Genomic DNA, 15,785 nt, shown 5'->3' with positions numbered 1-15,785 from the left:
TCAGGAGGAGCACATGAAGATGGATAAAGCACCTGCTTCCGTGCATCTCTCAGAATTGATTCCAGGCCTCCATGTGGTGCAAGTTGATGTGAGTTTGCATTAAAGTGGGGTACCTGGGTTATCAACATGTGCGATCCCTCAGGCTTCATGCTACAACGGGCAAAGGAGAGTCTCCTTCAGCTTTCTTTTCTCTCTTTGGAAGGATTTTTAATAAGAATCTGGGGGAGCAAGGTGTGGTTGCACAGCCTGCTGCTGTCCAGAGCAGCCTGACTACAGGCTTTGACAGGGACTTCAGCTAAGGCTCCAGACCAAGGACCATACTCCAGACTCACAGCTGGCTGCTTTGGGGATGGAATTATGCTCAAGGTTAAACTTCTTTTACCTCATATAACTCCACAGAGATGGCAGAGGGACACCTAGAAGTGCTCTGGTGTTTCTAGCAATTCTTAATGTTTGCATTGCTAATTTTTTAATGAGTTTTCTTATCAAAGTCAACTCTGTTGCTTTAACTTTCACGGTTCCTGGAGGCAGAGTGCATTCTGGCACTGCAAGATGGAAATGTCATGTACAAAAAAGTGTGAAAACTCTTACCTTTTAGAAGAACCTGGATCTTAATTGTTTTCCAGCAATCATCCATTGGAGAAAATTGCTCCTACAAAGCTGAAAAAGGTTCCTGTGTTTCTCCTCTGGGAACTTCTTCCCAGGGGAGGAGCAGGCCACTGTTGGTGATGCAAACCCTCGTGTACCTCCTCTGGGACCTCACAGATATGGGTCACAGGCAGGCTTCAGCTCTGGGCTGCTGGCCCTCTCAGCACATGTCTGTTTGGAACTGCACTGGAGTAATTAAAGGTACGCTACTAATTGGATGCACAGCCCTAAGGGGACTCCTTTAATTGCATTTCAATCTGGTTGGTATCATTTTAACTTAAATTCATTGCTGTCTTGTGCAGGAATAACCCAGCTGGGTCTGGTTATGGAGAGGCAGATCATCCTGCTTCCTCCTCCCCGTCACACGCTGGATGTGCTTCAATTTGTTTGGCTCTGGCTGGGAAAGAGGCAGTGCACACTCGAGCAGAGGGCTGGGCAAAAACCCTTCCCCTGACAACCAGGACATGGAGAGTAGAGGGCTGAGAGTTCACCTTGACCTGTTAATGGAGGGAAGAGCCTCAGATACTACCCTGTCTTTACCTGGATTTTGTCTCATGTGTGTTACCATAAATTGTCATGGCCATCCTTTGCTTTTTGATTTGTCAGTGAAGGCAGTGAAGGCCTGAACTCTTTCCAAGAGATGCTTCACTTCTACCCAACTTGCTGGTCTAGTGAAAGCCTCACTGCTTAACACCAAAGCACCTCCATGGCTCTCGGGGCTGGGGAGATGGTGGGGTTGCTGCTTTGAGCTCATGAGAGCGCTGCCATGTCCTTGTCTCACCTGCAGCAGGGGCCCTCAGGATTGCTCTCCCTGCTGGGTGCCTTGCTTCCACAAGGATCTTCCAGCAGCAATGAGCAATGTGGTGGGGGCTGCATCCCCCAGGATGAGCACTTGGGAGAGGGAACTGGTTCCAAGTGTTGCTCCATGTGTTGCAGGCACAAGGACCTGAATCCTTCATCCCAGGCTCAGCCAGTGGGACTCTTCATTCTGTCACGTGCCACCCTCCAGGTGCTGCAGGACTGTACTGTGACATGGGGCAGCCTCCAGCCCCAAAACTCTGATACTCCCTGGGGTGATCTTGTGCCTTCTACAGATATTTTGAGGAGTTAGGTCTGGCCCAAAATGGGCTGCACTTGCCATTCTGCTCCCCTTTGTGCTCCCTCCTTCCCAGTGCTGTGTATGTGAGTAGCATGAGGAGCAGAGCCAACAGCAAGAGCTGGCTGTGTCCCTTACTAATGTTCTTCTTATTATTTCAGTGCCATCTTCCTTCTTTCCATCCTCTCCCTGAACAACTAAATTAATTAGAGTGATTCTTTTTATTTAAATACTGCCATGGAATAATAATTCTCGTGAATTCAATTTTTTTTGTCATTCCCCACTGCTGCTTTTCTGTGTTGTGCTCACTTTTAATACGCTGTTGATACTTTGTTAGAGCTATGCAAGATCACAGCTGTTGTCCACAAAAAAATAAAAAAGTATAAAAATAAATTAAAAAATCATGCTATGTGCTGTTGCCATCCAAAACCCATTTTTCTTTCTCCACCAGCTCACAAAATAACCCTCTCAGTATTAACTGAAGAGACAGATATTTTTCTTGGCTTGTAAAAAGCCAAAAAGCCTCACAACTTCAGTGAAGCTGCAGCAGTGGAAGGAAGCTGAAGCTCCTCCAACAGGCTAAGCCCCACTGTGAGCCTGTTATGAGGATGGATCCCTCAAATTCTGGATCCCAGGAGTGATTCCTCACAGGCTGCAGATCCTTGGGCACCACCAGCCCCTAAGCTTCAGCAGTCACTGAATTTTGTTTACCTGGATGTGTTTGTCTGAGCAGTAAACATGTTTACTGAACTGACCCAGTAACAAAACCACTCCTGCAGCTCTCATGAAAGGACCAAAAAATCCCATTAGAGACCTTGAATTTATATTTACAATATTTTACTTAACACTGGCTCCTCTGAACGGTTTTCCCCAGACCCTTTCTGACCCTGCCAAACCAGTCCTGAGAGGCCATTTGCACCGAGAGTGGAGCTAAGGAAGGATCAGGCTGGAAGCAGCTCCCATCAACAGCACAAAGTGATAAACACAGGAGAGCCAGGATGCAGATTTGAATCCCTGTCTCCAAGTCCACAACTCAAATTACAAACCTGACTTCAACCAGCCTGTCAATACACACAGCCAGTTCTGCAATCCTCCTTGATCGCTGGCCCTGCTCGGTGACTGCCCTGCCTCTCCCTTGCCTTAAATGCATTTTAAATGGAGCCGGGCTGAGGCCGGTTCCAATTAACGCCCGGGGCTGTGTGGGCTCACCCTGGCACTGCTGCCTCCTCGGGGGATAGTGGGGTGACTGAGGTGACGCTGCATTGAAGGAGGAAGATGAAAAGCTAGTTTCCTCTAGCACACACTCATCTCTGGCTCCTGGACAGGTGATGCGCCGTGGCACGCAGCAGTCTCAGCTCCCTGCTCAGGCCCGAGGAAGGAGGCAGCCTGGTGGCTTGTTTTGGAAGCAGAGTCATGTACACCCAAAATTTCTGAGGGGATTTAGAAAGGGCTAGCAGTGGGGGCAGCCAGTATGACACCCCATCCTTCCTCTGCCCTGCTCAAAACCTTTCAGATTCTCATCAGCGGTTTTTCAGTCAGTGCTCCGCATTCCTGGCCACCCCTGGGACCTTCTCAGGGAGACACAGAGGTGATGGGAGCCACGGAGCTGGTGTTCAGAGGCAGGAGAGTGCTGGCTTCCAAGGGTTCTGCCTCGAATTGAGCTTGGAGCATGTCCTACCTCTGCAAGGGACAGGATGGCTCTGAGGCTCTGCAGGGAATGGGGATGTTTGGGAAGTGGCACGAATGGTAATTCAGCCCCTGGTGACGTTACACACAAACTCCCTGCCAGATGCTTCCAGCCCCCAAACGGATGGAACTGCTTCTCCACGGGCCTCAGTTAAATTCCCCCAGTATATAAACTCTGGCTTGCTTGGACCAATACCCACAGACTTGATTGCAAGAGCAGATGGTTCATTTTTACCTGCGAGAGAGAGCGGGGAGCGTAGATCGTGGCCATGACACATTTCACACGGAGCAGATGTTTCTATTAATGCCAGAACTGGGTGGGAATTCAAAGGATGCTTTTGGCTTTTTTTCTCCTCAAAACTCTATTTTACACAATTAAATTGCAACTTGCTGAAGTATTCCAATGAATCACTTCCTTTTTTTTTTTTTTTTTCTGTTTGATTAGTAGGCTCTAAAGGGACAAAAGAATAGTTTTGTATCAGTCTCCCTCAATTACATGTAAAGTACATCTGGACAGAGTCTGGAGATCCATCTTTCACTGGCAGTTGCAAAGCCATCGACATAATAAAATAATACTCTGATTGGTATTACAAGGCTGCATTTAAATCATTGGCATTCATGCTCCGAGTCCTTTGCAGGGAGCACAAGCCCTCCATTAGAGAAAAGCTTAATTTTATACTGTGATCTGTGTAAGATGTGCAATGGAAATGAGAAAAAAGAGCTTTTGCAGAGTTGGAGACATAATAATAGAAGCTACAATGGATGTCTGGGCAGCTTTGTCAGTCACTTATAAACTGCAGGTGTCAAATGCATTCTGGAAAGAGGCTGAATCCCAGTTTTAATTACAGTCAGCAGGTTGAGGCATAATTCAAAGCTCTATAATACTTTCAATCCATAATAAAACTCCTCCTGCTATCAGTAAGAAGTTACACCAAGACCAAGGAGAAGACGTGACCTCCTTGCAGCAGCTAAACCTTGAACTTCAGTATCCCACTGAATATCAAGGGTGTTTGGGGTTTTACAAAGTGCCTACTCCTCACACAATTCTCACAGCAAACCTTGGCATCACAGAGGAGACGAACCAGTCAAACTCATGGTCAGGGTAACAAAGATGTGTCATTGCAGCTTTCATCAAAGGTTCCTTTGACTCAAATTAGTTTGGAGGAAGGGGGAAAAAATGGAAAAAGAAACCCCCTGGCTGGAATTGTGTGGGTGAACCCAGGTAGGTTGTATGGGCCACCCCAGGTCTCACAAGGTAAGGCTTTATCTGCAATCTGTTTTATCAGCAACAGCAAGTTTATTGAGCTCAGAGTTTAAGTTCATTTTGTGCTTGAAGGTACATCAATGCCCTGACCCAAACCCGTGTCTTTGGGGCCTTATGCTGATACATCTAACAAAGAATCATATTAAACTATTCTATCTATTAATCATTCTGGGGGAAGAGAGCAGGGTGTGTGTGGTGGTGTGCTGAACTCAGCTGCTGGGGGCTGCTCTCAGAAGTGGGCAGAGCACTCCCTCAAAGCCAGCAGGCAGAGTCTTTGAAGCAGGAGCTAACGATGCCTTATGAGGTGGGAAAACACAGCTCTGGAGTCACGGGGCAGCCAGCAGGTGGGGTTGAGGAGGAAGGTCACTGGAGAGGACACAGAGAGGCAAAGCTGCTGGAGATGGAGGCTTTATCAGCAAGGGGGATGCTGCTCGCTTCTACCACGCTCAGGGAAATTCAACCTTATGAAGCAGAGAGCTTCTTTCTGTCAGAGCATCCAGCCTGCCCTATACCACTCCTCTGCTGCTCCAGAGCAGCCCCGAACTCCAGCCAGAAGGAGAAAGAGGCTTGTGGGGGAATCATCTTCCACTGGGTACCAAGAGCCAGGAACTGCCTGGGACTGAGGACTCACTCCAGGAGTTACTTAGAGCTGGAATAAGCTACAGGAACAAACCAAAACCACTGGAAGCACTAACTTATAAAATAGTTATATTTGTGCTGACATAACCAGATAAGCTCTATGTCATTACCAAGATGGCCCCCACCAGTGGCCTTGGCCACTGTCAGTATTTAACACCTGCATCCTCACAACCCCCTGTGAGGAGGGGCAAGGCCAGGAGCCCCATTTCCCCAGGGGGAGCCTGTCAAAACTGAGCCACTTTCACCCAGGAAGGCTGCTGCTGAGCAGGGAGAGGAGCGTGGGCTTTCCTCTGACCCTCTGTGGGGTCAGACACCCTGCACTGCCCACAGCTCCTCTGCTCCACCACGGCCACTCTACCGTAAGCAAACAGCCACGAGCAGCAGGTGGTGCTGTTTAAATCCTCACAGCCATTGCAGTGATCATAAAACAAGAATTGGGGTGGGGGAGAAGAACCTGTGGAAAGACCAATCTGATTTGTAACCAAGTGCCAGTCTCAAACACCTATCGTGTTCCTATTGACATTAATTAAGCGCATATCAAAAAACAAAGTACTTGAAGAAAATGGAACTGCTTATCCCCATCACCCTAAAATCACTTAAAACAGGGTTGGAGGGGCTGTCAGGTCTTTTCCCCAGCTTCTGTGATCCCGTGTGGGTGGATCCCTTCAATAGATGGAGCTTATGGTGCTAGCCTGGCTACTTGTGTCAGAGCTGTCCAGCGTCACATCAGGGCCTGAGTCCGCGCCATCAGGATCTGCTTGATCTTTAGCAAAGTTGATGAAAACCTGGAAGTTTAAGGGAAAACACTCAGTATGTGACAGCATAAATAATTTATGACACGAATGAATATAAAAAAGGCCTGGCTGTTCATTTGACTGTGAGCCTGGAGAGCTCGCTTGGGGATGGATTCACGCTGAATTTGAGAATTGCAAATTGCTGGGCTTCCGTGGGCTCATGTAAATAAATGGATGTGCACTCCATACTTCCAAAGGCAGACATTCCTGCATGGAACCTCATTGTCCTGCAGCTCAGGCTCCCCAGGAGCCAGCGAGGCACTGCCCATGCAGTGGCTCGTTTCAATCACGCTGTAATACAGTCCCATGATTACTTCATAAACCCATCTGTCTCTGGGTAATTGACATCTGTGCACACACAACTGCAGAGTGTACAGAGAGGTGTATGAAATCACACATAACAGCCTTCCTTTCAACAGCAGCTAATGAATACAGAAAGGACTCTTACCAGAACACTCCCTGCAATCAGATTTGCATATTCACAGAGCTAAGCTGTCCTCCCACAAAATTTGAGCTGGGGCTTCCTGTGCTTTGCCTGCCTGTTTCTCTCACAGCCAGTGCCCCTTACTGGAGCAGCACTGAGGAAATCCCCTCCCAGACTGCTGTGTCACAGTCCATGGCACTGCAGGGCTGCAGCTCTGCTCCTCTGTCTGGGACAAACCTAATATTCCAGGTGCTGATGCTCTCCATCTTTATTTCTTCTGGATAGTCCTTGTGGCAATCCCTTCAGCTGATGTGCTCCCTATGAGATTTTGTTGCCATTGGGAATGCTCTTCCAAGGGAAAATGGAATGAACCCCAAAGCTAAGTCTGGAGTAATGCTAAGTGAACTTACAACCTGAAAAGTGACATTAAGCATATTTTCAGTACCAGTGGAAAGCCTAGCCCTGGACTTGTGGGTGATTCATAGTCCTGCCCTTCACCCACACCCACGAGGCTCCTGAAATCAGCAGTGGCAGAGGGAAGAATAGATCCTTTATGCTCCAGGCAGCTTTCTGTGTGTGTTTCCCTAGCACCAGCAGAGGTACCTGGAGGCAGCAGTGCTGACAAAGTACCCCCAGGAGGAATATAGATGGAAATCCCTTTCAAACTGCAGTCTATTGTGTGCAGCAGTCCATTATGTGTAACCATCATTCTGCTCCCCTGTTAGCAGTTTGAAATGGATGGCCTCACATTTTAATTCCTTACCTCCTCCAGCGTTGTCTGACTCACAGAGAAGTGCCTGATGTTGAAGGCTGCTTTGCTGCCTTCCAGGAGATCAAATATGTTTGCTACCCCTCCTGCAGAGACTGGGACGTGGTACTCCACCATCTTGAAATGCTGATCCTGTGGGGACAGGAGTGGTGGGGAAAGCCAAGAGCCAACAGATCCAACAGCTTCATGGGAGGATGAAGGGGCAGGGGCTGAGGTGTCTTCTGAAGGTTACTGTCTGGGGGTGACCAGTGTTTCCCCACTGGGAGTTCTTGTGGGGTTTGTGATTGAGGAGCACAACTAAACTGCAAGGGTGGCCATGGCATGTTCCAGCTCCAGGTGTGCAGTTTTGATTCATGCAGAGATTGGGTAACACACAATGGATGAGATTTGTGACTCAGTTACTCTGGTTTTATAATTACTCAGTTACTGGAAGTACTGGAAGCATCTCTACCCACTGAACCTGAAGGGGGTTTCCATCCATTCCAGGCTTCAGTGGGGAAGGCCATTCCCAGGGCAGAGGGACCTAACAGCTGCCTCACAGGGTCACTGCAGCTCGTTGGCTGATGTTACTTCAGCCACCAGGAACTGGAGTGCTCCAGCCCTCAGAAAATGTAGCTGAAAGCAGTGACAAGTGTGGCTCTGAGAGCTCAGATCTATGTGCACAGTATGTCACAAGATGTCTACCTTGCAAGGATCTTCTTGGTCAGTTTGAAGGGATTTTGAAAGCCTCTCCTGAAAGCATTTGCCTTGCTTACCTTCAGGCATGTATTTGGGAAGTGTGACTTCATGAACTCTGTCAGCTTCTCAGTGCAAACCGTGCTGCTGTTTAAGTGCATCTTCACAGTGAATCCTCTTCCAAATCTAGGGGAAAAAGAAAATCACAGTTAACGCTGTAGAAAAGAGAAAAACAGATGAAGAAACTCCTTTGAGAGTGCTGCACAGCCTCTTTGGGGAAATCTAATCCAGGCACGGTGCAGCTTGAATGGGGTCAGGGTTGTTAACCTGGAGTGAAACTTAGTGAGAAGCTGAGCTATTGTTATAACTAATAAAACCAAAGCTCAGCCCTAATACACATTTCTCATTTGTAGCAGTGAGCAGGTTACTTTGGGGGCCACATTCTGGGAAGACAGGCTGTGAGGGAGTAGAAAGTGCATTAGTTAACACAATTTCAGTGGTGTATAAGGGACATGAACCAGGAAAAGTCATTGTTTTGGTAACACAGTTCTCATGTTCTGAGCACTCAGAGCTGTAGGTCAGTAACTCCAGAGGCTGTTCAGTAAAAGTGAAATAGGTTCATTTTACTGACCTGCTCTTGATGTGCTGCAGAGAGCCAATGCACTGGAAACTCCCATTCACCATGATGGCCAGCCTGGTACAGAGGGCTTCACACTCCTCCATGCTGCAAAACCAATCAAGAAACTCTGGTAAGTCATTGAGAGGGTATAAAAATATGGTTAAGTACCTGGAGAACATCACTGATTTTCCCTAAAGTGTTGTGGGTCTCTGTGGACACCACATTCAGCCACAGCAAACCCCCAAACCTGTCACAGCTTGGTGCCCTGAAGCTGTGCAGGGACCAGTGAGGCATGGGTCGCTCCACACTTCTGCTGACCCCAAAAAGGGAGGCAGAGCAGCCCAGCCCTACCTGTGGGATGTGAGTATCACTGAGCACTTGTTCTGCACTTCCTCACTGATGATTTTCCAAAGGTGGCGTTTGGCATTCGGGTCCATTCCAGAGCTCGGCTCATCCTGTTGGGAAACACAGGACTGGATGGAAATTTGCACTCAAAAAGTAAACAAGCCTGGGCTCAGGCAGCAGTTTAGTATAGAGAGAATTCCCCCCTCCTGTTTTTATTGAGATTTTTTTATCTCACAAAGCAGCAGGAGCACTGGCAGGTGGTCAGAAGTAAAGGCAGCACTGCTGGGCTCAATACAAGTTGGGACAAGGGATATTTATGTTCACTAGGTATCCAACTTAATATTGGAAATCCTCTTCACAGAGGTCTGCACACATTGAGCGCACAGCAAGTGGGAAAACTGCACAAAAGGGTATGTTTTACCAATGGGGTAAGCCCATGGAAGAACTAGAAATTCAGAGTGAAAGACAAGACAGGAAGCCAAACCTAAAAATGCAGTCACGTTCTAATCCTGAGGAAAGTGGCCTCTCTGCTTTCCTACAGTTTTGGAGCCTTGGCTGCTGCTCTTCTTGCAAGGCTGTGCAGGTAAGTTGATAGATATAAAAAACAAGACAGAACTGGGAACTAGGAGAGTTTAATTGGCAAATATACAGTCTATTTTTGACTTCTGGAAGATGCTGCCAGAGAAACTGAAAGACTTGCCCTTAAAGAAAAGATGAGTATTTGCTGGAACCTGAACTTTCCTGGGATGGTTTCTATTGTCAGGCCAAGCATGGGCACATGGGGAGTGTTCCTTAAGCTGTGCCTGAGGAGGTTCTGTGAGACTGTCCAAGTTCTCCTGCCAGCCCAAGGACCTTGCTGTTCCCCCAACAGGACCCCATTTCTCACCAGCAGCAGAATGGATGGATTGCCAATGAGAGCCAGAGCAGTTGACAGTTTCCTGTTGGTGCCATAGCTGCACATAGAGGTGACTCTGTCCTTGTAGGCCATCAGGTTCAGCCGGTGGAGGAGCTGGAGTACAACCTAGGGAGCAAGAGTTCTGCTTCCACAACACGTCCAGCCCATGGACTACCACACTTGTATCTACTGAAGGACTCACTGAAAAGCTCCAAATGACAAAAATGCTGCAAGTGAAGGCCCTTGTGACTCACCCCCTTGATGTCCCGCTCCGGGATGCCGTGCAGCCGAGCATAGTAATACATGTGCTCTTCCACGGTCAGCAGGTCATCCAAGGCATCCTCCTGGGGACAGTAGCCAAACAGTGACCAGTGCGCCTCACTGATGTCATTCAGGGACCTGTGGAAGGAGGTTGGCACATCACTGTAACCTCACTGAATTGCCACTGCACTCTGGAATCAAACAGAAGGGAGAAAATCCCCTTCTCCTATTCCCTACCGCCTTCCCCAACCCTTGAAGGAAAATGCAGTGGAACTGCAGAGCTCCAGCTTTCAGGCCCCCAGTTCTGCATGTCCAGCATGGAGCTCTCCAGTTACTGCCAGCACCTCAGGTGGCACAGCTGCCACCAAGCCTACACCTGGTAAAGAGAGCTTTGAGGTGAGCCCTGCTGGGCTCCAGGTCTGGCTTCCAAGTGGGATCACACTGCTCAGGCCCTGAGCTTGATCCCATTTGCTTTGGGCTAAAGTTGAACAAACACCTCTGAGCAGTAAAATGCAACCCCCTAGGAAGCAACCATGCCACCTTCAAAGGATGAATTCCCTATTTTATTTACTTTTGCTCTGGTTTGAGTGTTTTATTTCAGACTTTTACATTTCTTTTCCTTTGCCACCCAGCCTTAAAAACTGCTCTCAGGTTGATTTGCTTCCCCAGAAATCACATCCTGCATACCCAGAATGATCCTGGACCCGCAGCCTTCCGCTGGATGCTCCAATATCCCCTGTCAGCATCTTAAAGATTGTTGTCTTTCCAGCTCCATTCACACCAAGCAAGCCAAAGCACTGGGAAAGAGAAGTCAGAATGTAAACATGCTGTATTTTTAATGCAGAAATATTGCTCTGAGATGGCTGCTCAGTGCACCTTGACCCTTCTTTTTCCAGCCCCTTGAGCAAGATGAATTTCCAGAGGAACTCAGAGCATGGCAGTGTTATAATGGAGGTTGTTTATGGTGCAATATACTCAGCTTCTATTAGCACCATTTGTTTAATATGGTGAAGAACCAAGCATGTGTCTCCAGTAGAGTAAATCCTTTTACTGTGAGGTGCACTTCTGCAGGAGCTCAGGCCAAATCCCCATCAGCTCATCTGTCCAAGCCTCCCCTTGGCTGGGGCAGAGCTGCTCCTGGGAACGGGGTGAGTGAGGTTTGGGCTGGCACTGCTTAAAACCCTGGCCAACACAAGGTTTTTGTCCCATAGTATCACCAAAGCACTACCTTAATAAGATGAAGAATTGTCTCCCTGTAGTGTAGTTCTAGCATGTCATGGTAAAATCTACATTTCATTGCTAAGGTTGGAGATAGGCAGTTGTGTGTTGCATCAGCCATTGCCATTGTGCTGATAATTACTGTTATTTTGCCATCATTAGTGCAGACCAGCTGATGTGAAAGTCCCCCTGTGCTGGGGATGCACAGCAATCCATGGCTCTTCCCCACCTTGGTCCAGACAGGAACAGCATCTGTGCACAGTCTGCAGTGCAGGGCCACAGCTTCTGCTTGCAGGTGGGGAATGGTGCCCTGAATCCCACCAGCATCAGGGTGAATTTTTCTAGAAGTCAGAGATCTCAGTGCCAGTCCTGGCTTATAAAAAATCCTCAACCATAAAGACTAGCACAGCATCCATGTGAGGATACTGTCCTTTCATCTCAGTGGGACCCAGGCAATTAAAATAAACCAGGTGCCAAGGATTAATTCCAAGCTTCTACAGCCTGAGGTAAAATCTGGTCTCCAGTTTCCTCTGGATCTCAGAGGTGCTCTGTGTACTCCTGTCTTTTCACTTCTCAGGGAGGCAACTGCACCAACATGACCAAAGAATGTTGTTTTCTTTGGAGCTAATTTTAGCTCCTGATTCATGAAAATGTGTGTTCAGCTGGAGTGATTTGTGTTCCCCTGATGGGAAGACACAAGCAGATAAGCCTGACTCACCATCTCCCATGCAGTTCAGGTGAATCATTTCAGCTGGACATGTTCTGCTGTCTCCATTTACCACCTGGTGATCCCCAGTGACCCCCCAAGACTGCCCTGTACACACAGAGCATGCAGACATTTTGCTCTGAATATAGAGCTCCATCAATTCCCATTCACTTTCCCTCCTTCTAGGGCCTTCAAACCATCACTTGATGTCCCAAATGTACCAGGAGCCTTTTGCCACTGCTGTAACCCCACAAATCAATAAATGAGGCAATGAAAGGAAGAGGCCAGAGCAGAACAAACCATTACAGAAGAGGGCAGTGACAGGGGAAGGTGCCCTCATCCTTCTCCCCTCGCTCACCTCCCCAGCAGGGATCCCGAGGCTGATGTTCCTCACTGCTGTGATGCGTTTGTGAGGGAGGTGGTAGATCTTGGTGAGGTTCTGGAGCTGCACCACGTCGAAGTCAGCTTTGCCAGACTCCACCCGGCTCCTCTCTGCCTGGACATCCCCATCCTCCACGGCCGTGGGGGGCAGAAGGGAGGCTTTGCCATGCACTCTGTCAAACAGGAACCTGGGGGAGGGCAGAGAGGGGAGAGCCTGCAGCAGCAGCCAGCAGCTGGGATCGATCCCAGGGAGCCTCCCTGTGAGATCCCAGGGCATGCACACAATGCTCAGATATAGTTTCTGTTCTCTCCTGGTATTTGCTCCACCCAGTGTTCTCTTCCTGCCTGTTTTTTTCCCCCTCTTTTTCAGCAGATATTCTGGGCTGAAGCAGGTCCTGCTCCTCATGCAGGTGACAGGGATGTTCTCACTCCTCTGTGTGCACCCAGGGCAGAGGAGATAGATGGGGAGAGCCAAACAGAGGAGGTTGTCAGTGGAATGAGTGCTCCCACCAACAGCTGAGCATCCACCCACCAAACCCAGGGCTGCAGTGCCAGCCAGCACCAGCTACCAGGGCACTCTGAAAACTACACCTCTGCTAGTAAATATTCTAATTACCAGGACTTCTGCCAGAGCAAACTCACTCCACAGTCACAAATTGTGCTGGAAATTGATGGGCTGCATAACAGCCAGTGATGGTGCAGGAGCCCAGAATGGAGCTGGGGCTGTTCCCAGTGAGGCTCCAGCTGTTACTTACTCCAGGACCTTGTTCCACACTCTCTGGACCATCCTGTCGTGAACTGTGAGTCGAATGGCGAAGAACACGGTGCCCTGGATGAACATGGCCAGCAGCTTGGACGTGGTCTTGTCCAGCTCAAAGGTTTTGTCAGGGTAGTCCACTCCATAGGCTCTTAAGAAGCCCAGCAGTGCCTGATCCTGAGACAGTTCAATCAAGCCATAGCCAAAGCAAAATTGTGGGAACAGAAGGAACACATGCCTTAAATTTTCAGCAAGATCACGCAAGCCCTGGAAAAAAACAAAGAGCAGCACAGTCAGTCACTGCTTTTATTCATGGAATAAATTCATAGGTTTTAGTGTGGGACTGAAGTGTAACAATTACACTGGGATTTGCCTGTGTCTCAGCAGAGATAAATTGAGAGCAAAGAGCTCTGCAGACAGCTCGTTTCACAGGCACAAGGTCATAAAAGTCAACAGGCAGCTCTGAGGTTGTGATCACCCATAGTAAACAGCAGCCACTTCCCAGCATGGTCCCTGTGCTGCTCCAGCACCCAGAACCCACCCAGGAGCCAGAGCAGAGTCCTGCCACTGTGCCCCCCTAATCTGTCCAGCACAGTCTGCTCCCCTGGAGCACTGCCCTGTCTGTTTTCCTTGGAAAAACATCTCCATAAAACAAAAGATTTGGCTTTTCTAGACATAGAAGGGCTTTTCCAGCTAATTCACAGCAGAACAGCCCAGTGCAGTCTCACAGTAAAGAACTCTGGTACATTTCTAGCAGAAGAAAGGATTAGTGCACAAAGCAAACTGGAGAGGCACTAAATTAGCATGGAAGGGAACTGACTCCCTGCCACTGGGGCACAGAGTGATCATAATTGCATGTCCCTAAAATCCAAGGGGCTGCTGAACAAACTCTGTCCAGACAGAGAGAAAAATCCACCCCAGCTATTGTAATTGCCCTCCATAAAAATAGGAATCTAAGTGTAAGATGTGTATTTTATCCCAGCCATTCCCAGGGAGATGTCAGTTTAAGAGAGGGCTTTACTTTAGGGAACCATCACTGTCTCTGGGTTGTTTTTCATCTTTGAAAGGAGAAGATGACTGCATTACAGACTGAAATGACAGAGCTGGTGCTGGGTAACTGCAGCACATGTCAGACTCAGGGCAGTGACATTCAGCTGTCACTCCCCACAGCTCATGCTCAAGAACTCAGCAATGGTTTGAAGTGCCCATCAACAACTTCTTATCAAGCATCTCCACCACCTCCTTCCATCTTCCATCACCAGGGTGGTTATAAAGAGAGTCCTCAGTTTTCTCCCTCTTCTTTTCATGTTCTCCCTTCTGTCCCCATCATTTCTTTCTTTGCTGGGGATGCAGATTCACAGACAAGCAAGATCCATATGTGACTCATGTCCTGTCTGTAGGGAAGCCCATGAAATCCTGTGACTGTGTCCAGCTGCTACACACCTGATCAAAGCCACCAAGCCCACAAGAAGCCTCCTGCTGGGTCACCACTTGTGGGGCTCCTACCTGGTCTGTGGCCTTCTCCTGGGAGAGCAGGAACACAACAGAGTGAGTGATAATGGTGTTGATGCCAAAGAACAGGTTGACACAGACATAAACAATGAAGGCCATCCCTGTCTCCTTGAAAAGCCCAGCCAGCAGGTACATCCAGGAAAATGATGCATATCTGTAAATACCAACAGTGCAGAGAAAACCATGGTAACTCAAAGGCTGCTTTGAAAACAAACCACTGAAGACATCAGACAGAATCATGGCATGGTTTGAGATGGAAGAGAGCTTAAAGCCCATCCAGTTCCACCCCCTGCCACTAGATCAGGTTGCTCAAAGCCCTGTCCAACCTGGCTTTGAACACTCCCAGAGTTGGAACACAGCAGTGCTGTTTTGGCATGTAACTACATTTCCACATGACAGAGCTTAAAGAAAGGAAAAATGCCTTTGTGTCTGTTAGAATTTGGAGAAAAGGTTTATGATACATACTTTGAACATGGAACCCCACCTGAAAACAAAGAGACTTGGCCTGGAGTCAAAGCCAGGGAGAGTTTGTCTAAGTTTTCCAGAACTGTGCTACTGGTGTTTATTTTGCTCTCTGATATTAAAATGCTCTTGAACTTTGCAAGAGGTCAGCAAGCATTTGCTTATAGCTTGGGCTGCTTCTGGGACCTTGGATATTTCTATATCCTCACGTAGGGATTGCTGTGAATAAAGCAGGCATGACAACAAGGCTTCACCTCCCTGCTCATGGAAGGAGCAACTTGGTCACTGTTTGTGAAGGGCATGTTGAAGAGAAATATATTCCCACATATTCCCCCCTGGATCTCAGACTGCAGCAGCCTGCAAGATCCAGTTCCTTGCCCTGTGCAGTGATATTTAAACAACTAAGCTCCACACTTACCCAAAGAGTAACAGCAGAAGAAATACTGCCACTAAGTTACTGTTGTTGCAGAAAGCTGGGATCTGGAAGGCTGAAATAACTCCTACTGAGAGTCCAATAGGGACCATAAAAAGTACCTGCAAAATGATATTAAAAAAGATGTTACTAGGACAACAGTTCTGAAACACCTTCCTACAAACATACAGAAGAAACAATGCCAGGACTGAATCTGGTCCC

The 15,785-nt window shown here is 48.1% G+C and overlaps 1 protein-coding gene across 1 annotated transcript in view; it reads right to left on the bottom strand.

Annotated features, from left to right (window-relative positions):
• Positions 1-4,654: 4,654 nt before the first annotated feature.
• The window catches only part of ABCA12 (ATP binding cassette subfamily A member 12), a 77,575-nt gene continuing 66,444 nt past the window's right edge, over positions 4,655-15,785 (bottom strand). The window contains exons 42-53 of the mRNA XM_039728577.1: positions 15,570-15,685; positions 14,684-14,843; positions 13,176-13,444; positions 12,398-12,608; positions 10,803-10,912; positions 10,109-10,253; positions 9,846-9,980; positions 8,966-9,069; positions 8,627-8,719; positions 8,076-8,181; positions 7,315-7,452; positions 4,655-6,118 (exon numbers count right to left, since the gene is read on the bottom strand). Of these exons, the coding sequence (XP_039584511.1) occupies positions 5,999-6,118; positions 7,315-7,452; positions 8,076-8,181; positions 8,627-8,719; positions 8,966-9,069; positions 9,846-9,980; positions 10,109-10,253; positions 10,803-10,912; positions 12,398-12,608; positions 13,176-13,444; positions 14,684-14,843; positions 15,570-15,685 (1,707 nt within the window). The 3' untranslated portion in view covers positions 4,655-5,998. The remainder of the gene's footprint in view (positions 6,119-7,314; positions 7,453-8,075; positions 8,182-8,626; positions 8,720-8,965; positions 9,070-9,845; positions 9,981-10,108; positions 10,254-10,802; positions 10,913-12,397; positions 12,609-13,175; positions 13,445-14,683; positions 14,844-15,569; positions 15,686-15,785) is intronic.

The sequence above is a fragment of the Passer montanus genome, unplaced genomic scaffold, assembly GCF_014805655.1.
Source record: "Passer montanus isolate IOZ18808 unplaced genomic scaffold, ASM1480565v1 scaffold66, whole genome shotgun sequence".
NCBI classification, from domain to species: domain Eukaryota; kingdom Metazoa; phylum Chordata; class Aves; order Passeriformes; family Passeridae; genus Passer; species Passer montanus.
Note: the sequence above shows the minus strand (reverse complement) of the source record. Positions and strands in the feature narration are given on the sequence as shown.